The sequence below is a fragment of the Chlamydomonas reinhardtii genome, chromosome 16 (assembly GCF_000002595.2).
Source record: "Chlamydomonas reinhardtii strain CC-503 cw92 mt+ chromosome 16, whole genome shotgun sequence".
Taxonomy (NCBI): Eukaryota; Viridiplantae; Chlorophyta; class Chlorophyceae; order Chlamydomonadales; family Chlamydomonadaceae; genus Chlamydomonas; species Chlamydomonas reinhardtii.
In genome coordinates, this window is record NC_057019.1 from 621,115 (window position 1) to 644,683 (window position 23,569).

At 64.4% G+C, this 23,569-nt stretch overlaps 5 protein-coding genes across 6 annotated transcripts; 4 read left to right on the top strand and 1 right to left on the bottom strand.

Moving 5' to 3' along the window:
• The first annotated feature begins 37 nt into the window (after positions 1 to 37).
• Positions 38 to 2,613, top strand: CHLRE_16g692050v5 (uncharacterized protein). The gene is made up of 2 exons (XM_001699294.2): positions 38 to 1,057; positions 1,465 to 2,613. The coding sequence occupies exons 1-2, from the start codon at positions 320 to 322 to the stop codon at positions 1,744 to 1,746; spliced, it is 1,020 nt and encodes a 339-aa protein (XP_001699346.1). The 5' UTR covers positions 38 to 319; the 3' UTR covers positions 1,747 to 2,613.
• A 351-nt stretch (positions 2,614 to 2,964) lies between these two features.
• Positions 2,965 to 11,133, top strand: CHLRE_16g692000v5 (uncharacterized protein). Its single transcript, XM_043071729.1, has 12 exons — positions 2,965 to 3,227; positions 3,584 to 3,818; positions 4,039 to 4,275; positions 4,529 to 4,774; positions 5,044 to 5,226; positions 5,425 to 5,506; positions 5,764 to 5,938; positions 6,183 to 6,903; positions 7,193 to 7,532; positions 7,871 to 9,025; positions 9,402 to 9,535; positions 9,970 to 11,133. Exons 1-12 carry the CDS (start codon positions 3,049 to 3,051, stop codon positions 10,240 to 10,242), a joined length of 3,960 nt encoding a protein of 1,319 aa, XP_042915341.1. The 5' UTR covers positions 2,965 to 3,048; the 3' UTR covers positions 10,243 to 11,133.
• Positions 11,134 to 11,148: 15 nt separating this feature from the next.
• CHLRE_16g692003v5 (uncharacterized protein) lies at positions 11,149 to 11,914 on the bottom strand. 2 transcript variants are annotated; one of them, XM_043071730.1, is made up of 1 exon: positions 11,149 to 11,914. In XM_043071730.1, the coding sequence occupies exon 1, from the start codon at positions 11,872 to 11,874 to the stop codon at positions 11,551 to 11,553; it is 324 nt and encodes a 107-aa protein (XP_042915342.1). In that variant the 5' UTR covers positions 11,875 to 11,914; the 3' UTR covers positions 11,149 to 11,550. The 2 variants fall into 2 exon arrangements, with proteins under 2 accessions (XP_042915342.1, XP_042915343.1); XM_043071731.1 differs by having other exon boundaries at positions 11,410 to 11,914.
• Positions 11,915 to 12,814: 900 nt separating this feature from the next.
• On the top strand, positions 12,815 to 16,546 carry CHLRE_16g691950v5 (uncharacterized protein). Its single transcript, XM_043071728.1, has 3 exons — positions 12,815 to 13,261; positions 13,590 to 14,335; positions 14,593 to 16,546. The coding sequence occupies exons 1-3, from the start codon at positions 13,082 to 13,084 to the stop codon at positions 15,581 to 15,583; spliced, it is 1,917 nt and encodes a 638-aa protein (XP_042915344.1). The 5' UTR covers positions 12,815 to 13,081; the 3' UTR covers positions 15,584 to 16,546.
• Positions 16,547 to 16,624: 78 nt separating this feature from the next.
• On the top strand, positions 16,625 to 23,441 carry CHLRE_16g691900v5 (uncharacterized protein). The gene is made up of 15 exons (XM_043071727.1): positions 16,625 to 17,095; positions 17,861 to 17,973; positions 18,323 to 18,414; positions 18,732 to 18,845; positions 19,019 to 19,217; positions 19,357 to 19,405; positions 19,586 to 19,767; positions 19,964 to 20,053; positions 20,333 to 20,386; positions 20,588 to 20,729; positions 21,113 to 21,168; positions 21,441 to 21,599; positions 21,979 to 22,074; positions 22,319 to 22,408; positions 22,646 to 23,441. Exons 1-15 carry the CDS (start codon positions 16,816 to 16,818, stop codon positions 22,856 to 22,858), a joined length of 1,929 nt encoding a protein of 642 aa, XP_042915345.1. The 5' UTR covers positions 16,625 to 16,815; the 3' UTR covers positions 22,859 to 23,441.
• Positions 23,442 to 23,569: the final 128 nt, after the last annotated feature.

The following is a 23,569-nucleotide window of genomic DNA, read 5'->3' on the forward strand; positions in this document are numbered from 1 at the left end:
GTCCTCCAGCCGATACATCAAGTATTGGCGTTCATTACGCATACTGCAGACCATTAATCAAGGACCCTTCCTTCTCTGCCAACTTCTGTTGCGAGGGCTCGATCGTTTTGGCCGTGGCTTGTGCCGGCCGTGACTTCATTTCTACGAGTTGCCCATACCACTCAGATTATTACGTGGGTCCTGGTTACCCTGTTGACTTTAGGGACTCAGGGGCGGAGCTGGGCAGGCCTGCACCTGTGCCAGCGGGCTCTGCCAAGACGCTGGAACTAGTTTTTCAATACATACATTGAAAATTACTGGATAGCAGCACGGCGGAACCATGCCTCTGCCTCAACCAGCAAGCCTGCGAGACCGCACGCCGGAGTTCCTTGCGATCGCGGAGCGACTGCAGCGTCAGCCTGGGTTTGCGCCGTCAACTAGCGGGGCGCCGGCGACCAATGGCAGCGGGCCGGGTTCGGGACCATCTACCTCTGCATCCAGCAAGGGCCAGCACAGCGAGTTCGCTCGGCGTGCAGCCGATATTGGACACGGCATTCACCGCACGTCCGTCAAGCTTCAAAAGCTTGCACAGCTCGCCAAGCGGACGTCAGCGTTTGACGACCCAGCGCAGGAGATAGACGACCTGACGGGGATGATCAAGCAGGACATCCAGGGGTTGAACAACGCTATCGCGGACCTGCAGCGCGTTTCGGCCCGCAGCAAAGGGGAGGACCGGGGGAACAAGCAGGTGTCGGACCACAGCCACACAGTGGTGGACAACCTGCGCAGCAGGCTCAAGGACACCACCGCCACCTTCCGTGACGTGCTTACGGCGCGGACAGACTCCTTGAAACACCACCGCGAGCGGCGGCAGCTGTTCACATCAAACACGGATCCGGAGGCGGGGCTACCGCTGTTGGCGCGCCAGCGCGCGGCTGCAGCGGCCTCGTCCTCAGGGGCGCTGGGCGGCGCGGCGGGCAGCTCCTCAGCACCCAGCGCGCCGACGCCCAGCTTCCTCGCCGCCTCGTCGCCCGCACAGCTGCAGCAGCAACAGCAGATGCAGCTGCTGGCACCTCAGGTGCGAGTGGGGTTTCGTCAGGGGTGGCGATGATCGCGATTGTAGTGGTGGTGGTGGTGGTGGTGGTGGTGGTGGGCCCTGGGACCTGAGCATGGGAGATGGGTGCGTTGCACCTCAGGCTGTTAGTGGATGCTTGAGGCGGGGACATCCAGACAGTGGATGCGCATGCTCGGGATGCACCGAGTGAGACTTACTGATCGTGTCAGTCATGCAGTGTTGCGTTGTGTACGTGCACGGACAGATGTTCGGGTGTGGCACCTGCTTAAACCGCAGTTGCCTCTGCACAACGACACGGCAGGTGCAGCCGCAGCACCATGCACAACCCCTTCCCCAGCCGCCTGAATGCCCTTCCCGCCGCTCACCGCCTTGCCTCTCCCACACTCCTGCCGCTCACTGCGCCCTCACAGGACACGTACCTCAGCAGCCGTGCCGAGGCCCTGCGCAACGTGGAGAACACGATCGTGGAGCTGGGCTCCATTTTCAACAAGCTGAGCGAGCTGGTGGCGGAGCAGGGCGAGCTGGCCATCCGCATCGACGAGAACGTGGAGGACACGCTGTCCAATGTGAACGCGGCGCAGGCGCAGCTGCTCAAGTACCTGAACGGGTTGCAGAACAACAAGTGGCTGGTGCTCAAGGTGCTGGGCGTGCTGCTGGTGTTCATGGTGCTGTTCGTCATGTTCATTGCTTAGCCGGAGGTTGTGGCGTAGTGGCAGTACTGGTCGTGTTTGGCACAGTGTAATTGTCGGGTGGATGTTGTCGTAGAGACGGAGGTGGTGGGTATTGTGGTGGACCTGGTAGTGGCACTTGAAATGGTCGTCCTGCGGCGCGGAAATGCCGCCACACACTGCGTTTGCGTGGTGGCGTCACGCCCGCTGTCCGCTTGGAGATGGTGGATGCGTGACCGGACTGCTTCGGGTGGGCTCCACAGCAGCGTGGCGGATTGTGCGCCGTGTTATGGCTGGGAGTGTTGACGTCGGCGGCGGGAGGCATGCACGTTGGTGCGTGGGGTTGCAGCGCGTGGCGACGGTTGCAGAGTCGGAGCGCCACGCAACTGGGGGTCTCGGGGAGTGTAGTGTGCATGCCGGTGTTCGCGTCAAAAGATAGCCATGCCCTCCTGGTTTGGGGCGTGCGCGGCCTTATGCACTGACAGCAATTCGACTGGTCGCTGGGCCCTCCCAATGCCCCGTGTGCACGGCCACAGGCCACAGCAGTGCTGTATGCCGGCGGGATACAGGGGACGAGGGCGGTCGCTGCTTCCCGGCTGCCGCGTCTACCTGCATGTGATGATGGCGCTGCATGTCGTGATTCGACCGCGTACGGTAGTGGGGAGGTGTCTGTGGATTCGCATCACTAAGTAGGGACTGCGCTGTGCAGGGTAGATGTTACCTTGGCATAACGGGGCGCCTGTGCAGATGGCCGCGAGGCCAAGAGCGGCTGCATGCAGGCAGGCCCGTATGCAGGCGAGACGTGTCAATCGACCCGCAACACGTTGCGGGTGCATCGATGACACGGGACAGATTTAGGCCAGAGACGTGCTAGTGTAACGATGTATGTAGCCACGTGCACGTGCAAGAAGCCGCCGGCCGGTTCGCCGCCGCAGCGCCGCCTGTCTGGCCTGCCCGAGCTAGGAGGTGTGGAGCGAGTCTGACGCATGGTAATCACGGGCGGCCCGCTGCGCGCTATGGAGCGGCCGGATCATTCCGCTATCACCCATTCGCTAGCTATGCCCTGTTCATGTTGTAGAGACCGTTGAGTAACGGCGCTTGAGTGGCCTCGGTGAGCAGGGCTGCATCTTGGGCTGCATGCATGCGGGCGTACCCGTCTGCCATGGGGCCTCAGCCCTCGATGGGCGGGCGGCACAGCCATAACTTTTTTCCCAGAAGCTTATTTTTACACAGTGCGTACTTACAAATGATGAATGTTCCACCGCTGGGTGCAGTGTAGAACGCGACAGACTGAACTGAAATGACCGGCCCACACACACCAACAAAATGAGGGAGCTCTATAGAGCCATTTGGCTATGGCTTCTACTACTCACTCCATCGTGGGCCGCTGCCGACAGCTTTACAAAGCTCTTGCAATTTGCTGACGAGCCCACCGAGCTAGCAAGGCGGGACGAGGAGCTGGATGCTCATGGCGCACTACTGGTTAAAGCAGTGGTCCTATTTCGGTGAGCATTCGAGTTTTCAAGACCTGACGGCCTCAGTTTGCGCGCCCACAGCCGGTCAGCGGAATCCTAGACATCATGTGTATCTAAACATCGCATCGATATACATTGGCTTGCCTCGTTTTATTACCGGCGTGACTACTGTGTCCATTACGGGCACATTGGTGCGGCTCGGGCGCTGTTGCGCGTGCGGTCGGTGATGGGGCAAAGCTGGCGTGCACAAAACGTTGAAAGACACACCAGTTGGGTCCTTAGGGTTTAGCGTGTACGCAACTATCCGGCAGTTCCCGCGGTCGACACGAACCAGAAGGCCTGGCTGCCCGAACTCTCAGCTGTTACGAACCGAACGATCCGCACAGGCATGGCGCCCGCACGCCCCTGTCGGACCGCTATGCGACCGCGGCGCTGTCATTTGGCGGCAAGGCGCATTCCGCGCGGCGGAGAGCGCTGCATGAGGCGACCGCGGGCGGCGGGGCCAGCCAGCAGCAGGAGCAGCCACGGCAGCTGCAGCAGGAGTTTGACCTGGTCAGCAGCTCGCTGGGGAGAAGCGGCGTACACTGGGGCCGACCCAGGGCCTGCGAGTACACCGTCCAGGTAAGCCGGCGCGCTTTTGTTGGGTGGGGTCTACCTAGGCTGCGCAACGGGACGCGTTCACGGGACTGGCCCGCATCAGTTCGAAGGGGTGCACGGTCGGCAGCCTTCGAAGTCCGCATCACCAGCTCGGCAGCGTAACTTTTAACCTCTCTCCTTCGCACATGACCCCCTGATGTGGCCATCCTTCCGCGTCTCGCCTGCCACTTTTAACCCCGCGCAGGGCCCGCCGCTGGAGCTGCGGAGCCAGCCGGGCGCCCCGCCGTTGCGGCCAGACGACGTCGCCGAGATGGAGGCGGCGCTGCTGTGCGAGGGACCCATCAGCCCCACCGCGCCGCTGCCTGCCAGTCTGATGCCAGGAGGGGGAGGGGGAGGCGTGCAAGGCAGGGGCCCGCGCGACACGACGCCCCTGCCGCGGGGCTGCGGGCGGGGGCAGCTAACGCGGCTGGGTTACACGCAGGTGCGTACAAGCGCGTGTGTGCGTGTACGGGCATATGTGTGCGTTTGCGTGGGCGTATGCGTGTGTACGCACCCAGCGCAGTCGGGTCGGCTTGCTGGCTGTGTGTTTGCGCACTGGTGGTGCGAAAGCATATACATGCATCGGAAACCGTGCACACGGCGCAGCTTCCTGCACCTCCCGCTGTTGCAAGGCGCGCACGGCCGCCCGACCCGCCCACAATCCCGTGACGCCATCTCGCCACTGGCACACACAGGCGGTGGCTCTGGGCCGTTGGCTGCGCAGTCGCTATGGCGTCACCACAGCCGGCCTGGCGCAACACCTGGGAAACGGCAGTAGCACCGGCAGTGGCAGTAGCAGTGGCAGTAGCAGTGGGGAAGGGCAGGGGCAAGGGGGCGGCCTGCTGCCGCCGCCGGCGCGTCGCAAGTACTTGCACCCGCTGCCGCCGGCGCCCATTGCGGCGCGGAGCACACACGTGTCACGTGCGCTCCTCACGCTGCAGGTGCGAGTGCGTGCGTTGCTTTCGTGTTCGCCGGGCTCTTGTGTGCGTTGGGGCACAGCGCGGGCGGCAGCAGGTACAAGCGGCCTTCCAAGTGAGCTTGCAGGACACGCGGGACGAGGGACTAGGGAAGCCGACAGGACGCCGGTGCCTAGTGTACCCTGTCCTGAGTACCGTAACTCCCACACGCGAAGCCACACAGCCGACATACCGACTTTCCTTCGCATTGCTGTGTGTGTTTCTGATGTTGCCACCGACGGCGGTCACGACAGGGCGTGTTGGAGGGCCTGCTGCCGCTGCACCCCTCCGACGTAAACGGCTCAGCGGCCACGTCCAGCCCGCACCACCTCCACCACCACCTCCTCCACCACCACAGCCCGCACCCGCAGCAGCAGGCGCACCCGCACGAGCACCCGTTCGGCCGGCACCCAGTGCCGGTGGCCGTGGCACCCGCGGTGAGTTCTTGTCTTGCCGTACGAAGGGCGGCCTTGGCAGCACAGCCAGCACAGCCCTCGCCTGCTCATGCGAGCGTCCTCGGGAGCTCCGTTCACGGGATGCCGCGACTGTGCTTCATGAAGTGCCCTCCCCCCATATAACCCCGACATCCATTCCCCCCCAAACCCACACCTAAACACTCATTTCCCCACCTGCAGGGCCACCAGCTGCTGTACGCCAACACCGACCAGTGCCCGCGACTGGCGCAGCTGGCCCGACTGGCGGACCGGGCGGCGCAGGGTGCGTGTCGTTTGGAGCGGGGGGCGGGGGGCAGGGGCGGGGGCCGGGGGGCAGGGGCAGGGGCGGGGGGCGAGGGGCAGGGGCGGGGGCAGGGGCAGGGGCAGGGGCAGGGGCGGGCGTCCAGTCTTCAATGCCCGAGTAAGGGCGATGCCCGACACAGTCACCCCCCTCCCACCCTCCCTCCTGACCTTCCTCCTGACCTCCCTCCTGACCTCCCTCTCACCCTGCCCTCCACACCCACATCCACACCTGGGCAGTGCTGGGCGACGCGGACAGCACGGGCGACGAGCGGCGTGTGCGCGCGGCGCTGGGCCTGCCGCCGCAGCGGCCCGACACGCCCTCCACCTGGCTGTCCTGGAAGCGGCTGCTGGACGCCGCCATGTGCGAGGAGGCGGCACGGGGCGAGCAGGCCGTGGCGGGGGACGCGGAGCGGTGGGTTTGCGTGGGGCGTGGGAGTGGGAATGGGGGCGTTGGGGGGTGAGTCGGGCTTGTGTGTGGGGGGGGGGGCGAGCAGCGCCGGGGTGGATGGGGTGTGGGGTTGTGGGGCGTGTGCGTGGGGGCGGGGCGTGTGGGGGCGTGGGGCAGGGAGAGGGCAGTGGAGTATGGAGTGTGGGGCGTGGGGTTGTGGGTGCTGACATAGCCGCCACGCCTCCTGTTATCGTCTCCCTACCTACAGGCTCCTGCAGCAGCTGCAGTCGCAGCAGCACGGCACGCGGCAGCACGCACAGGGCGCCGCGGCTGGCGGTGACAGTGACAGCGGGAGGCGGCGAGAGCAGCATCGGCAGCGCACGCTGCTGCGACACAAGGAGAAGGCCTCGGCCTCCGCCGCAGAAACAGCCGCAGAAACAGCCGCAGCTACAGCCGCAGCAATTTCAGCAGCAGCAGCTGAGGCTCAATCCGGGGCTCAGCAGGCCGTGGCGCACACGCCGGCGCAGGTCTTTGAGGAGTATCTGTCGCGTGTGGTCGGCGGCAGCCGCACCGCGGACTTGGCGAGGCTGGTCAGGTGCGACGGCGGCAGTGGAGGGGGCGGGGGCGCGGGCAGTCACGAGGGTGACGGGCAGGGCCGCCTGCAGCGCCAGCTACTGGTGTCGTCGGTGGCGGCGGCTGCGCCGCAGCGGCTGCCGCAGCAGCTAGGGCTGGGGGATGAGGAGGCGGGGTCGGAGGAGGTTGAGGAAGCGCAGCCCGCGTGGGGGCAGGCCGGGGAGGCAGAGGAGGGCGCCGAGGCGGAGCGCGCGGACGAGGAGCGGGCGAGTGTTGGCGGCCGTGCGCAGCGGGTGCTGGCCGGTTCGTTGGAGGGGCGCGACGGCGAGGACGACGAGGAGGACGAGTACGAGGACGGTGACACGGGTGGCGGCGGCGGCCTCACCGCGGACCTGTACTCGGTGGTGGACTGGCAGGTGAGGGGGTGGGTGACGAGAGATGGATGCGGGGGTTGCGGGGTGAGCAGGCACGACGGAGTTCCATTTCACAGCAGATGGCGGTTCCTTGTGTTGCTGGGCAGCGCTTGGCCTCCGAACCGGGTTTGGGCCGGGGATGGCCGCACGGAAAGGCTGTGGGCAGTCAGAAAGCACACGCCCACACATGATCATGGTGCTACGCCAGCCGCCACAACCTCCACACAACCGCCACACAACCTCCGCACAACCTCCGCACCGCGCCTCCCACCAACGCCCCCCCACCCCACAGGCGACGCGGCGTGTGGCCGCGGTGCTGGGCCCCCCCTGCAACGGCACCGGCCTGTGCCAGCAGCTGCTGCAGCTCGGCATCGGACTGCTACTGCGCGAGCTGCTGGACGGCCTGCGCGCCGCGGCGGCGGCGGCTGAGGCGCGACTGCAGGCGGCGGCGGCGGCTGGGGCGGCGGCGGCTGGGGCGCGGCTGCAGGCGGCGGCGGCTGGGGCTGGGGCGGCGGCGGAGCAGGGTTTTCCGGGGGCGGCGCCGGAAGGAGGTGCGGCGGTGGGCGTGGCGCCTGTGGCGATGCTGGACCTGTACTCGGGGCACGACAGCACGTTGATGCCGCTGCTGGCAGGTGGGTGGGTGCGGTGGGAGGGCGGGGAGGGCAGGGAGGGTGGGGTGGGTGGGGTGTCGCTAGGACTATAGGGTGGGGTGGGTGGCGTGGGTGGGTGGGTGATGGGTGGCGGGGTGGCGGGAGGATGGGTGGGCGTCAGCAGTGCGGCCAGAGGCAAGGGTTGCATGGGGGCAAGTCGGGGGCTTGAACGGGTGCCGGACTGCAAATGACTAGACGGTCATGCCCCTCCGTGCCCTCTATAGACCCTGTCTGCGCCATGCGCACTTCCGGCCTCTTGCCCGACTCCTGCTGCTGCCTCCAACCCGCCCGTCCGTCCCTCTTTCCCCCTCCGCTCACAGCGCTGGGCAATGCGGTGGGCCGCTGGCCGCCCTTCGTGGGCAACCTGGTGCTCGAGCTGTACCGCGTGCCGCTCAGCAGCAGTAGCAGCAGCAGCAGTAGCAGCAGCAGTAGCAGTAGCAGCAGCCGCGGTGACGGCAGTAGCAACGGTGATGGCGGTAGAAAGGCGGCGGGCGGTGACGCGGGCGCCTGGATGCGCAGCCCGCGGTATGACGATGAGCCGGAGCCGGAGGAGCAGCAGCAGCAGGAGGAGGAGGAGCATGAAGAGCCGAGGGACCTGGGGGGGCAGCGAGGCCGTGAGGGTGGGCGGAAGGGCGAGTCGGGCCGGGGTGCCCAGCGCCGGCGGAGTGCGGCGGAGTGGGCGGCGGCGGGCGCCGACGCGTCCGGTGCGCTGGCTGCTGCGGTGAAGGGCCAGGCCCGCGCCGCGGTACGGAGGCAGCGGCGGAGAAAGCTGGTGCGCGGCGGCGCCGCCAATGGCACCGACGATGGCAGTAGCAACGGTAGTAGCAGTGGCACCGGGGCCGGCACTAGCAGTAGCAGTAGCAGCAGCGATGTATGGGCGGCACTCTGGCAAGGCTCCAACTTTGGTGGCCTCGCCGCGTCACAGAGCGGCAGTAGCAGCGGCAGTAGCAGCGGCAGCGGCAGTAGCCGCAGCGACGCCCGCAGGCGGTTGGCTGCCGCCGCACAGCAGCCAGGGCGCCGCTGGCGGGCGTCAGTGGACGATGCGGAGGCTGCAGGCGACAGCCTGCTGCTCGCCCTCCCTTTAGAGGCGGAGGCGGCGGCGCCAGCGGGCATGGGGCTGGCGGCAGTCCGCGCCCTGCTGCAGGCTGGAGGGCAGCAGGGCGCGGGGCAGGGGCAGCGAGGGCAACAACAGCAGCAGCAGCAGATTCAGCAGAAGATACAGCAGCAGAATCATGCAGGCAAGGAGCGGGCCCAGTCGCAAGAGGAGGATCAGCAGCTAGAACAGCATCAGCACCTAGAGCAGCAGCAGCTAGAGCAGCTAGAGCAGCAGCAGCAGCTAGAGCAGCAGCAGCAGCAGCAGCTAGAGCAGCAGCCGCGGCGGCGCGGGTTGGCTGGGGCCAGGGTTGGGGATGCGGAGTACCGGGTGCGGCTGCTGTACAACCTGGAGGAGCTGGCCGTACACACGCCGGCGGAGGGTGAGTGCTGCGGGTGGCGGTGGCGGGGGAGGAGGACAGATGGAAGAGTGGAGGAGGGATGGAAGAGTGGAGGAGGAATGGAAGAGTGCGGGAGGCAGGGCTCCTGAGGGGGAGGGCTGCTGATGCTGATGCACAGGGCGATCCGGGTGTGTGGGTTCCGCTGCGAAGTAACTTTCGCGACGCGGCCATCAACAGCTTGATTGGCATCTCGCGGCCATGTGCCTCCATGCGCCACTGTTCCATGCTACCTGCCTGCGTGCCTGTGGTTGCTTACCCGTTACCGGTACTGGGAATGGCGGAAATGTAGCCCTCGCCTTCCCACCTCTTTCGCTAAACATGAATGCAACCCACCGCTTCCGACCCACGCGCCGCACAGGCTACACGTGGCTGCCCCGGCTGTCCGACCTGGAGTCCTTGCTGCGGCCCTACACGGTGGCCCGGCCCGCCTACGTGTCCGCCTGCCGGCACGTGGAGGACCTGGTGGGGCTGCTGGAGGCGCAGATTGGAAAGGTGAGGGGGGCTGCGGTTGCCGTACACTCGCGATGAGAATTAAGACGTGAATATGTAGCCGAGGGGGGGGGAGCGGGAGGGGGGCGGGCGGCCGGGGCGGGTCCACGCGGGCAGAGCGGCGGGAGAGGGGGTTGCAAGGATTGGTACAGGGGGGGGTGTAGATACCAGCCCAGACTAGACCCAACCCAATGCAATAGAGCGAGGAGGAGAGCGTGGCCTAACCTTGACAACGGAGCGGCACGCGAGCAGAGGGATGCTTAGTGGGGCCTCACCCATGGCACGGCAGCGCACGAGGCTGTACTTTTGCACATCCAGTCCGCCACCCACAAAACCGTGTCATTAAGTCCGCCTGCTGCGCGTGTCGGCACCTGCGATGAACCTCTGACCCACATGACCCACACCTCGCCGCCCTCGCTACGCTCACCGCTGTACAGTCTGGCGCCGCCGCCTCTCACGGCCACTTCTTCGATGGTGACCAGGAGGCGGCGCAGGCGGAGCACAAGCGCCTTCAGCGGGAGCGGGTGGAGCAGCTGAGGCGGCAGCGCAGCCAGGCGGCCAAGGCGGCGGCGGCAAACCGGGCGGCGGCGGCCGCCGCCAAGGCAGAGAAGGCGCGGCAGCAGCAGCAACAGCAGGCGAAGCAGCAAAAGACAGGGGCGGGCGGAGGTGGTGGAGGTCGTGGAGGGGTTGGAGGCCGGATGCACGCGTAGGGTTGTGGGCGTGAAAGGATTGGTCGGGGTAGCTAGGAGAGGTAGGTACTGAGCGTGTGCCTGTTGGTACCGTATTGATGATTTGAGAGTATTGTTTGTGAGAGTCGGAGGGGGTTGTAGATACCAGCCCAAACTAAACCAAACCCAATGCAATAGAGGGGGCTGGGTGCGGTGTGCAGCAATGCGGAATCGTGGGTAAAGAAGACTTTTGCAACCTATTCCGCGAGAGGAGTGTGTGGCATTGGATTTGGTCACCGGGGAGCAGCTAGGCAACGAGGTTAGCCAGATGCGGCACATGCATTAGACATTGGAATGACTGTGACAGGGCAAAGGACTGTGGAGGACTCAAGATGAAAGTGATGAAAGTTTGCTCCCGATACCGTACATTCTTCTGACTATGACCCTGCATCAGCAGTTGATGCTGCTGCTTATGATTACGAGCGCTGCCGCCTTCACTACTTGGTCCTGTAACTGTGCTAGAGCCAGGACGCATCATACACCCTCATGTGCTTTGATAAGCCAGAGGAATGTGGACGCACTTACAGGCGATAGCATCACACAGCCACACCGCAACGCCACACTCGCGATGAAGAGCCGCAGCGCACCTGCGAAAGGTGACCAGGTGTGTGTGGGTGTGTGTGTGTGTGTGTGTGTGTGTGTGTGTATGTGTGTGTGTGTGTGTGAGAGAGAGAGACTACGGTTTCCACGGTTATTCTGCCAGATCACGTAAATCGTGTATCTGATATAACCAACGACAGGGCTCTCAATCGAGGGCTGCCGTGACCTGGCGTTTCCCCGGCAGAGCGCAGGAGTCCAAAGGGTAACGCACTCCGACCCTTCACCGCGCCAGTAACCCTTGCGGAATTACTACCGGTGTAACAACCTCAGACCCAGCGGGTGAGCTACCTCTTAAGACCAGGCGGGCAGAAAACAAAGAACAGCAAACATAACAAAACACGCAGCACGCGACAGCACACGAAAGCACGACCACAGTGGCTGTGGGGCTGAGTCCTACGACCCCGCAGCCTGCACGACCTCAACCACAACCTAACCAGCTCTCGACGCCAGGGCAGACTATGCCTAAGGGCAGCCACAAACGCGTCTGGCCACTAGGCCGGTCCAGGCCGTAAGGCCCGGGGTGTTGCAGCACTCTCAGGCATAAAAAACCGCAAACCTGGCCCTGCTCCCACGGGCGTAAAACAAAAAACCAACGCCTGCCCACTAAGCTCCCCCGCTGACCCTCTCGTATGCCACTGCTTCAGTGGCTCATGTTAGTGCTCGCGCGCTTCTCCTAAGGGCTGATCCCTTTCAAGCCTCCAGCTCCATAGCTTGCGGCAATGCGCACAGCATTTCACCGTTCACCACCGCCAGGATGGGGTGAGTGGCGTCAACACCATTCCAGCCCTTTTGGGGTACGCCGAGCTGCGCGAACTGCATCAGCCGCGACCAGAAGTCCGCGATTGCGCGAGCGCACGCAAGCTCGACGGGGTTGACGCCTGGCTGCGGCGGCGTCAGCTGTGTGGGCGGGATCTCGTCAAGGTCGGGTTCCGCCTCCACTGCACCTGCCACCGCAGCCTCGGGAGCTGCTGCTGCCGCCGTCTGAATTTCCAGGGCCGCTGCGGCGCGCGTCATCCCCCGTGTGTGTGTGACAACGGTTTACAACTGTTTATCAGATCACGTGATCTGTTCCTGGAGGTGTGGGCGTGCGTGCGCGCGTGCGTGTGTGTGTGTGTGTGTGTGTGTGTGTGTGTGTGTGTGTGTGTGTGTGTGTGTGTGTGTGTGTGTGTGCAAACAATGGATGTGTGTGCAAGCAATGGGTAGAAAGCCGACAAGTGTTCCCGGTCACGGGAAAAGGGGCTGAGCCCCTCCACAGTCTGAGGCCGAACAACCTCATCGCCCGGACATAGCCGGGGTCGGTTACTCGGTTTCCACAGGCACACAGCCAAACCAGGTGCCTATCAATCGCGATGCCACAGCAGAGCCAACCGCAGCCAGACGCAGCACAGTTGTCAACAGCCGCACTACTTGTCATGCCGCTACGCATGCCCTGCCAGCCCCACTGCGGACCGCTACCTAGACACCAGCCGGCTCCTCAGCCTGCGCGCTTGACCACTGCTGCGCTTCTACTGCTGCATCAACGGGCCCTGGGGCTGCCGGCGCCGCCGTGAATACTCGCGAGCTTTCTTGCGCCTGGGTCCGTAATCCGAATCGCTATCAGCCATCAAGTGTTAAACAGTGACACAGATAGGTAACAAGAAACGCAGGCAGGCAGGGAGGCATGGGCAGGGGCAATCCTGGGGGGCTTCGCCCAGGGGGGCTTGGCTCAAGCCGAAAAGGCACAGGCCGACAGGCGTGGGGTACGGGAGCCACGATTGAGTTTGGCTGTATATCAACACTGCGGTTGTCGGTGCTGGCGGTCGGGGCCTTGCAGTGAACAAGTGAACCTCTAGACCCACTGGGGGAAAGGGGCGACAGACTTGAGGGGGCCGTGTTGATGATGGATCCCCCGGATCCCTCGTCCGGCATCAGGGGGTCGACGCCAGAAATCAAGCGTGACATAGGCAGTGCCACAGTTAATGGCCTAGGCAAAATGTTCAACACACACGTTGCGTCGGGCCTGACCGATTTATATGGGAAGTCTGAACTTTCTGACTGTACTGTAGTATTCACTGTGCCCTTTACGATTCAAGCCAAACCTGCATCAAGAAAAGGGAAAACCGCCCCCGAGCGACAGAATGGCGCCATCGCGGGCCACGAGCAGGGCGCTGATGCAGCACAGCCTACTAGCGCGAAAGACGACGTCGGGCTAGCTTGCAAAAAGCGTAAGGCGTCAGCGGCCATGGCGCCGGAGGCGGAGCCGGGGGCTCCGGAGGACCCGAACTCCGGCGCGCCAGGCAACACGCACGCGCAGGCTGGCAGTCGGGACAGACCTCCGGGCGACGACTTGCGGGTGCTGGTCGAGCCCCTACCAGCACACAAGGTGGTGCTCTGGCTAGCTTCCGAACGCTTTCAGACGCAGGTGAGTCCGCATAGGCGCTGTGTGACGGGCGCAAGTAGCAGGGCGCTGTCTTGGGCAGCACACCGCGGCCATAGCGACCTCGCAAGCTGGGGAGGCGGCTCCGGCTCAGGGCGGGCAACGCGTCCTGGGCAAGCCGCTGCATGCACACACCGTTGTGCGTGGTATGACTGGCGTCAGAGCGCTTCCAAACTCAAGTGGGTCCGCACGGCCGCTGCACGAGTGCGGATCTGTCGGGTGCTGTCGGCAGTGGAGTTAGCAGGGCAGAACATGAGGAAGCCGTATTGTCTGAACTGTACCGCCACCTAATGCTTCCTTCTTCTGACCGCAGGTGGAGCGCTGGTCAGACGGGACAGATGCAGCTGGACCTAGCAGCAAGAGGTTCGCGGCGGCAGCGGAGGAGGCTGGCCCACAGCCGCAGCCAGTGCCGCAGCCCCAGCGGCCGCTGCCGCTGCAGCTGCGTGTGCCGCTGGGCAGTGAGGAGGAGCTGCCTGCAGCACTCGCAGCCATCAAGTTCGCCTACACGGGGCGGATAGAGGTGTGCAGCGTGCGCGAGGCGCTGCAGGTGTGGAAGCAGGCGGACTACCTGCAGATGAAGGGATGCGTGGAGGCGTGTGTGGCGGCGGTACGGGAGAAGCTGGCGGCACCCGCAGCGGCAGCAGCAGCCACGGTCAGTGCCGACGGGGCCTCAAGCGTTGCAGGAGCTACTGGAAGCGCAGGCCAGGCGCCACCAGCGGCAACTGCACGGGCTGCAGCAGGTGCCAGCAGCAGTGGCGAGGCGAGCAGTGGTGACGCTGGGAGCACCAGCGCCGCTGCGACGGCCCCGCCGCCCGTGCTTGAGCTGTACGGCTGTGCTGCGCTGTGGCCAGACCCGGAGCATGAGCCGGCATTTGCGGCGCTGCTGACGGAGGCCAAGCCGCAGCTGGTGGCGCACTTTGGTGACGCGCTGACGGTGCTGAACAAGCAGCAGCTGTATGACCAGATGCGGGCGCTGCCGGCTGTGGCCCTGGAGGCTCTGCTGGAGTCCGACGACTTCGGCACCGACAGCGAGAGCAGCGTGGTGCTGGTGCTGGCGGAGTGAGTGTCAGGAGAAGTATGGGACGGTATGGGAGAAATGTCATTTATAAATGGGCAGCAGCTGTTAGCAGGTCGCAGCCACAGTAGGGCACGTTGAGTTGGGGTGACGAGGCGGGGTGGCGTCCGTGGGTGGCGTCCGAGACAGGAGATTGCTCAGCCCACATGCGGCCGGCGCCGGGTTCAGGCCGCTCGCTCTCTGACCTGCCGCGTGCTCCCATGTCCTGACACGTGCTGGCTCTGTGTGCCCTTTTGCTCAGGTGGATGCAAGTGAACTACAGCACCACAGATGCGGCCACGCGGCGGCGGCTGTGTGGGCTGCTGCGGCTGTCGCAGTGCAGCCGCGCCTACCTGGACTGGGTCCTGCCCGCACTGGCGCTCGACCACCTGCTGCACCCGGGCACACCGCTGGGTTGGTTGCCAATCACGCTGCAGCAGGTGGGTTGCATTGCCCGGTACAGAATTGCACCAAAGGACGAGCAGAGGATGCTAAATCACATCCTTGGTGGCCTTTGCGGAGGCAGCGATCCTCCGGAAACCTGGCTCAGGACCAAGCGGCGGCGCCAGTGCGTGCCGTCGCAGGGACTCAGCTACCGCTTCGTGCTCGACAAGCAAGAGCTCGTAGAGAAGTTGGCGGGCCTGCAACCGGGCAATAACGGGCGGCTGGAGCTTGAGCCGGATGCTGAGGACGTCAGGCTGGGCGACACCTTTCAGGCGATGGGGCTTACCTGGGGCCTGTCTGTGGAGTACGAGCACGGCAGCGCCCTCGCCGGCCTGTGGTTGAGCACATGCCTCCCGGCGGCGTACGCTGTGCGGCATGGGGAGTGCTGCAGCGAGGTCAGCAAGCTGGTGCGGCCAGTAGCGGCGCTGAGGTCTTCCATGTACGTGCAGACCTGCTCTGGCGGGCAGCGGGGCGAGAAGCTACTGCTCAGTTTTAGTGAGGAGGAGGCGATTTGCCTCGGGAAGATATTTGGTGCTGGTGTTGAAGTCATTGAGCTAGGCACTGCATCGGTGGCGGCGCCAGCTGCGGTGATGCAGCAGCAACCGCTGGCGGCAGGACTGGCGGAGAGAGGCCCGGAGCAGCAGGAGCAGGGGCGGCAGCAAGGCAGTGCAGCGGAGCAGCAGGATCAGGAGCAGCAGCGGCGGGCACGTGAGGCGACGGTGGCGGCCCAGTGGTCCAAATACATCATCGAGGGAAGGGTGACGGTCAGGATGCTGATGCTGCGTCACGACGCGGCGGCGATGGCGTAGGAGGAGGCGGGGGAGGAGGCGGAGGAGCCTTGAGCTTTCTGCTGTCCGGCAGGATTCATAGCCAGCATGACCGTGGGTTGGCGGTGGGACTGCTGTCAAGGGGAAGGGGTAGGTTGTCAACACCAGACCAAACTTAAGTAAGGGGGGTTGGGACTTGGGTTATAGAGTGGAAGGGCTTCACACACGAGGCAGTGCATGCACACACGCTCGGTCTGGATCCGTGCGCGTGCATAAGGAACTTGAGGAGGGACAGGCACGAGGGACAGGGCTCCTGCCAGTGCCAGGGCTTCCGCATTGTGTGCTTGTGTGTGTGTCTCGTATTCGGGGTCTCAGATGGTTATGGTGAACTGGCGACAGGCTAGCGGGCGTATAACTGTAGCGCAAGCCTTAGCAACAATACCTGGCACCTTAACGGCAGGCCTACCTGCTCAGTGAGTACTGTACTGTGTCAAAGGAATCCCGACTGTCGACAGTGTGGTTCTGCCGTGCATAGTAAGGACGTGCATTTTGACTTGACGCGGCGCGGGTTGTCAAAGTTTTGATACGATCATCACGGGAGGTGGCGCGGCGTTGCAGGTAGACATGTGCGTGGTAGAGGTGTTGCGTTTTTTCAAGCATTTTCAAAGACATGCGGCTCGTCTGAAGCTGGGCTTCGTCCTGGTCCAGCACCCTGGCATGTTGGTCGCAATCCCTGTTATGAAGGTACAGTTATGTTTTTGCGAACTGTGGCTAGTTGATAATGCAAGCTGGGGTCATGTTGGGGCTCCGCGCTGGCAGCAGCGTACTGCATTTACGGAGGTCGCATCGACGGGAGGTCCCAGCGTGTCGCGTGTGGCCGTGACCAAACCCAAAGCAACATGTGACTCGTAGACCCAAAGATGAACTGGTCGCGACCTTACGAAGATAGCTACACAAAATTACCTTGAAGAGGCATTCTGCAAGCACTCCGTATACCTCGATTCCGTTTGCGCCACAGTCAGTGCCACTGTTTGCTCGTTCTATTCTTAAGCCCAGTTTACCGACCTGCATATACAAACAAAAGAATACCTTTCGCGAGCATGCGGCTGCCAGTCGCTGCGGGCCGCCACAGCGCAATTGACAATTCCGCTCACCGAAGCGCCTTCACCAGTAATTGCGGTCGAACAAAGCTTGTCGCTGGACGTCCTTTGACATACACCGCCTCCGCCAGCGAGCTCGTGCAGCGACAGGCCGACGTTGCGGCGCGTGTAGCGATGCCCTCGGCCGACGCCGCTCGCGCCCCGGGGACGCCCGCTGCGCCTACCTCGCTTCCAGACGTCACCGCTAGCACTGGGCCTGCCAAATCCACGCGCGCTAGCAATGATACTGGGCCAAAGCGGAACGTGCGGGCGGACGAGGCCGCGGCCGCGGCAAAGGCCGCGGCAGAGGATGAGTATGCTGCCACTGGGGGGCCGCTGCGGACCAAGCGCCCGCCCGGCATGATAAAGCGGAGCATCGCCATGCACGTGGGATACGTGGGCACGGCATTCAATGGTGAGACCGAATTCGTGGAGCGGCGAATGCAGGATGCGGGTAGCAAGGCATCTTGGCGGACAGGGTGCAACGGGCGTGAAGGCCTGGGGGCAGCTCAGCCGCCAAGGCAGGACAGAACGAATGGCCCGTGCCGCAGCCCAGACGGAAGCAATGGCCGCAGCTTCTACCGACCCAGATGGCCGCGGCGCTGTAGGGTTGGGGTGGCTGCGGCCCGCCGCCTGGCGGACAACCGCTGGCTTACAGAGAGGACATTTCCAGCGACCCACACCCATCTACACCGCGTCTTTCAGTACGCAAACACACGCTCGCCCGCACACCACAGTATCCTTGCTTCCTCCCTCCACCCGTCCTCACCCGGCTTATCCGTACATGTTGCATCCCTCCTCCATTGCGTAACGACTTCGTCTGCAGTCTTCAGTGCATCCTGTACCGCTTTTCCAAACATCCTTGCAACCCCTCTCTGGCCTGCCTGCCTCCTCCCATCCGCCTCTCCCCCCTCGTCTTCGGCTCGCCTTGCATTGCATTCCTGGGTTGGGCGACGATTCCTCGACAAATTGGACCTACTTATTTGGGCTCGGCCAAGTACCTATCTCCCCATTGGACTCGGTCAATTACCCCCAATCCATTCTCCACATAAGCGGCTACCCCCTATTTTGGGCTGGTATTCACAAACCCCCCTCGCTCTTTTGTAGTAGGTTCGGTTTAGTTTGGGCTGGTCATCAACCCTCCCCCCCCTCTGCCTCCCCCCCTTCCCCCACGCCTCAGGCCTGCAGGTGAACCGCGAGTCGGCCTCCGACAGCACGGTGGAGGCCGTACTGGAGCGGGCGGTGTACGGCGCCGGGCTGATCGCGGAGAGCAACTTCGGAGACCTCAAGAAGGTGCGGGCGTGACACTGTGTGCGGGCGTGACTGTGTGTGTGTGTGTTTGTGCGTATGTGTGTGTTACATGGTACGTACCAGGAAAAGCTAGTGCAGCAGTTGTGCGGGCGTGTTGACCCGGCGACGCACACCAGGCAGCCAGGCAGGCGGAAACAGCCAGCCAGCCAGCCAGCCAGCCAGTCCGGTGCACGCTGATGCGGTCACGCGTGCCCAGGCACTGCACGCCTAGCCGGCAAGCCCCCAGACATGCACGCGTGCCGGGTCAGGTCCACACGCCCGCGCATGCGTTGCCCTGTTTCCCAACCCGCCCTCAAGGCCCCGCCCACCCAAAACACTCTGTCGCCTGCAGATCAAGTGGACGCGCAACAGCCGCACGGACAAGGGCGTGCACAGCGTGTCCACCGTGGTTGGGCTGCGTGTGCTGCTGGGATCGGACGAGCGGTGAGGGCGCGGGTGCAGAGAAGGCCTGTGTGGGGCGGTGGCGGTGCGGTGGTGGTGGTGGGGTGGGGTGCCTGTGTGCGGTGGTGGTGGGGGTGATGGATAGGCAGGGTGCGAGGGAGGGAGCGGGTCGCTGCTGCCAGGCCTGATCGCCACTCATACCGTACTGCTGTCTCTGCGCCCCGGAGCGCCTTGGAAGCTATGCGGAAGCCTCAACTTATAGGCCTCGGGGCCTCGTGCGCCGGCCGCCTCCTCCACCGCACGAATCATGCTGCCTCACACATGTAACCATCTTCCCATTCTCTCACCAAATGCATCAGGTTCGACACGGACCCGGAGGGACTGGAGATTGCCGCCGCGCTCAACGGGCGGCTGCCGCCCGCGGTGCGCGTGTTCAGCGCGCAGCGAGTCAACAAGAAGTTCAACGCCCGCAGGTGAATGCTTGCAGGCTGGCTGTGGAGGGTGGAGGGTGCGGAGGGCAGTGGGGGGGCAAGAGGAGGGCAGGAGTGTGCCAGTGTGGGGGCCTTGCGGGGTATGCGCACTGCACGCTTGACCAGCCTGATGCAACATTACAACGGTATTTCACCGCGTGCACTTCCGGCAACAGGTTCTGCTTCGACCGAACCTACGAGTACCTGCTGCCAGCCTACCTGCTGGTGCCACCGCCAGCGGGTGGCAGTAGCAACAACAGCACGGCAGCAGCAGTAGCAGCAGCACAACGGGATTTGGATCCCGCGGAGGTGTCGGCGGCGCTGGAGCGGCTGCGGCAGGCGCTGCAGTGCTACGTGGGCACACACCCCTTCCAGGTGCGCGCGGTGTGGCTGCGGGCGTCCGTCTGGAGCGATGATCACAGCGCTCCAACGTTTACTGTAGGCTTGAAAATGCGTTGGATGCCGACTTCAATAATTGCTCTTATCCAGCCCCTCCAATTACTCGCTTTCACAGAACTACACGGCGCGGCGGAAGACCTACACAGACACAGCCAAGGACCGGGGTGCGTTGGTGGTGGGGCGCAGGGGTGAAAGAGACATTCTCCAGACGTCTTTTAGCAATTCGTGACATGTTTTTTGAAGGTCTCAAGCTGGATGACAAGTCATGTCGCGTTCGGGCACTGCCTCACGGACGTGTGCAGCTGTGAGCGTGAAGCCGTTGCGCTGGTGTTCCTGATTTGCAGAAGCGCGGAAGGCCGCGCGCGAGGCAGCTGCGGCGGGGGCGGCGGAGGCAGCGGGGGCAGGGGCGGGCGTGTCTACGGCGCCGGCGGCTGACGAAGTTGATGAGCTGGAGGCCGCGGCGGAAGCTGCTGCTGCTGCTGCCGCTGCCGGCGCGGCGGCGGGAGAGGACGTGGATGATTCTGAGGTGGGTGCGGCAAGGTGGTACCGTATCGTTGGTTTGGGGGGGGGGGTGTTACTTGTTGACGGGGTTTGCTGGCAATTGCTGGGTTAATGGCAGGCAGTTGGAGGGCTCGCCCACAACAACCCCGAGCTGATGGCCGCCGGTGCTGCCTCCGCACACGTGGTGTTCACGGCTGCGGTACGCCTCGTGGTCCCTGCAGGAGGACGCCGAGGGGGAGGGCGCCAAGAAGTCGGTGCGGCAGCGGCGGAAAGAGGCCAAGGAGGCGCGGGCGCAGGACGACCCACTCGAGGTGTGTGTGTGTGTGGGGGGGGGGGGCAGCCGCGGCTCGAGGATTATACGCGCGTACACACACATACACACGCTCACGCGCAGCCTTGGTTCTAGACCGCTTCCTGTTGCTTTATGCTACCGAAAATCAGCCGTGCGTCCAGGCTACCGTGTTCCTGCTCCACACTCGCCGCGACACACCACGTTGCTTCCGACACCCCCCTGCCTGTGCTCCGCTCGTTTTCGTTGGTTTTGGTTTAGTTTGGGCTGGTATTTACAACCCCCACCCGCCACCCCGCAGGAGGACGAGGGGGAGGAGGTGGACGGCGCGCTGGAGGAGTACGAGGCGGAGGAGGTGCGGGCGAGCGGGCGGGCACACGCGGGCCACGGATGCTTGTGATCTTTTTCCCCTGCCCGTGTGTCCATACCCGTGCCACCCTCACCCGTGACAATGCGCTCCCTTCATCCCACCCCACACCTCCCACAAGCATACACACGCACGCGCACATGTCCCACACGCCGCCCTCCTTCCGTCCCTGCATTGTCCCCCTCGCAGCCCGGCGGCCCGCCCCGCGCCTGGACGCAGTCGTGTCACTGGCTGTACGAGAGGAGCGCGGACCGGCGCGACCGCGTCACGGTGCGCCACTTCCGCTCCATCACCTCCTTCACGGCAGAGGAGCCCGCGCCGCTGGTGCTGGGTGAGGGCGGGTGGATAGCGTGGGCATGAGGGCGTGGGAATGAGGGCGTGAGGGCGGGGGCATGAGGGCGTGGGGCATGAGGGCGTGGGGCATGAGGGCATGGGGCGTGAGGGCGTGGGTGCGCGGGGCATGAGGGCGTGGGCATGAGGGCGTGGGGGCGTGGGTGCGCGGGTGCATGGGTGCGCGGGGGTTAGGAGGCCTGGGGACGTAAAGCAGTGCTGCGGTGTCGTGGGTTTGATGCGTGGGGGCTGCTGGTGGCGATCGAAATAGGCCCGGCTGCGTGTTTGTGTGCGAGCCGGCTGTGTGTTTGTGTTCCGAGGGCCTGGGTATTCACATGTGCTGTTTGCTTGCACCATCACCATCACGCCGTACCCGGCCCGCAGGCGGCATCCCCTGCGTGCGGCTGCGTGTCCGCGGAATGAGCTTCATGCTGCACCAGGTGCGTGTGCGTAGTACGTGTGTGGCTCCATGAGAGCAGCACAGCGCATAGGGCACATGGGCATGGAGTGCGCAGGACATTTATGCATGTGCTGTATGTGTGCTGCGTGTGTGTGGCGTGGTTTGGTGTGTGACGATGTGGAGGGGCCAGCACCCCGCTGGTACCCATGCATGGCACCCGAGGCGTGTCGCACTGCGCCCTTTACGAGTTGGACCCTCTCTTACCCAACTATTACCAACTTCCAACTCCCAACCGCTCAACTTCCAAACCAGATCCGGCACATGATCGGCGGTGCGTTGTCGGTGGCTCGCGGCATGCTGCCGCTGGAGCTGCTGGCGGCCTCGCTGTGCGCACACTCGCGCGTGACGGTGCCGCGCGCGCCGCCGCACACGCTCATCCTGGCGGACTGCACCTTCCCCCAGTTCCGCAAGGTGGGGCTGCGATTGGGGGATTGGGTGGGAGGGTGGGAGGGTGGCAGGGGGGTGGCGGGGAGCGCGCGGGAGGTTGGGAGATAGTGTGGGAGAAAGGGGTTCATAGGACCAAGTGATAACAGGACGCCAAGCAAACATGTCCGCCTGGGCTAGGAAGGGAGGGAGAGAGGTCAAGCCGTCAATGTGCAGGCGATTTGCGAATGGCGGCTGTGTCGTGCATCATTGGCAGCGGCGAGCACAGTCAGGCAGTGCGCAAGGCGGGGGCAGGGGTGACAGCCCCAGCCACCCACCATGAGGCCACATCCCGTGCGCCCCTCTCACGCCCTAGCCGCCCCCCTCTCATGCCTGTGTGTGATCCCGTACACCCTGCACGCGGCAGGCGGGCGCCGACGAGGCACGTGTGGCTCGCTGGTCCGGCGAGCGGCTGATGCTGCGGCAGGGCGGGCAGGACAACCTGGCGGCATTCCGCGCGGAGGTGGGAGGCGCCGGGATAATGGGTGGTTCAGGGGCTAGCCCTCCATGCAAGACACGGGGGGTTGGGTGGGGTGGGAGGTCAGAGGCGCCGGGAGGGGAGTCGGCAGGTGCAGTCCGGTGGCCTGGGCCGGTGTACCCAAGGCAATGCTGGAACTCGGATCCAGCCAATCTTCATCCCATGCTCCTGCCCCATAACGCATACCCCATCCCGCCTGCCTCCACACACACACGCACGTACACCGCAGTCTCTGGACCCCGCGCTGAACGAGCTGCTGAGCCACCCCGACTGGGAGCGCTTCGAGACCTGCCTGCCGCGCTTCTACTGGGACCCGCAGGTATGCGGGCTGGGGCGTGGGGCGGGAAGGAAAGGGACTGGCGGGAAGGGCGCAAGGGCAGAGGAGACGCAGGGACATGCAGATGTCCGTGTATGGCAGACAGGGCATCTGCCAGGAATACGTGTGTTTGCGTGTTTACTGTGTTCCTATCCGCCGCACCACCCACAGACCCCTCCCCTTCTCCGACTGCCCTGCCTGCTTCACCTGCCCTGCCCTCCCCGCCTGCCCGCTGCACAGGCCCAGCAGGAGGTCATTGCCGCGCACAAGAACTGGGAGGCGCTGCGGGCGGAGCGGGCCGCAGCAAAGAAGCGTGAGGCGGAGGAGCTGGCGGCGGCGGAGGCAGCGGCCGCGGCCGCGACGGCAGCGTCTGCGGTGGAGGGAGGAGTGGTGGAGGGAGCAGCGGCGGCGGATGGCGCTGCTGCCGCCCCCGCTGCTGAGGTGGTGGCGTGAGCTGTGTCCGGGGAGGTGCGAGGTGTTGGGTTTCTGAGGGAGGTGTACGGCTTGTGGGCGAGGTGCGTGAGGCTGCCTCGGCCTGGACGCTGAGATGCTGTGTCGTGGTTACAACCGAGAATGTGCAGTAAGCAGCGGGCGAGGGCTGTGCAGAGCCCTGTAGCAAAGTAGCTGTGGAGATGGCATTGCGCTGCCTGTTTGTGTCCAAGTGTACGACTGTACGTTGGCAACCCTGCTGCAGCGCAGACCTCAAGGCCGTGCGGCACGGCGTGCCACGGCCCCACGCTCGGGTTGCGATGTGCTGCATTGCACGGGTCTGGAGGGTCTGGTTGGAGGCTGGGGAGAGCAGAAGGGTAGGCCGGCGGGTGTCGTTGGTTGCACGTCTGCAGACTTTGGGGCTCAGCCCCCAAAACAGCGGCCCCTTACTTGTCCGGCAGCGAAGCAGGCGCAGGGTATTACCTCATTACCTGTCGGTTGCCTTAGGCCTTAATGAGCCATGTGATGACCTAATGATGAATGTGTTCATGTGAGTAGCACGGCGAGCTGGGCCTATGGAGTGCGGACCCTGTAACCGCTTGCTGACGGGACCGCCCTAGGACCCAGCCCTGGCCTGCAGCAAGCCAGCAACCAGCAGGGCACGGCAAGACGTTGCTTGCACCACGGCCCAGCAGTGACGGGCTGCCAGTTAAAGTGCCCCCTTGACAGCCCTAA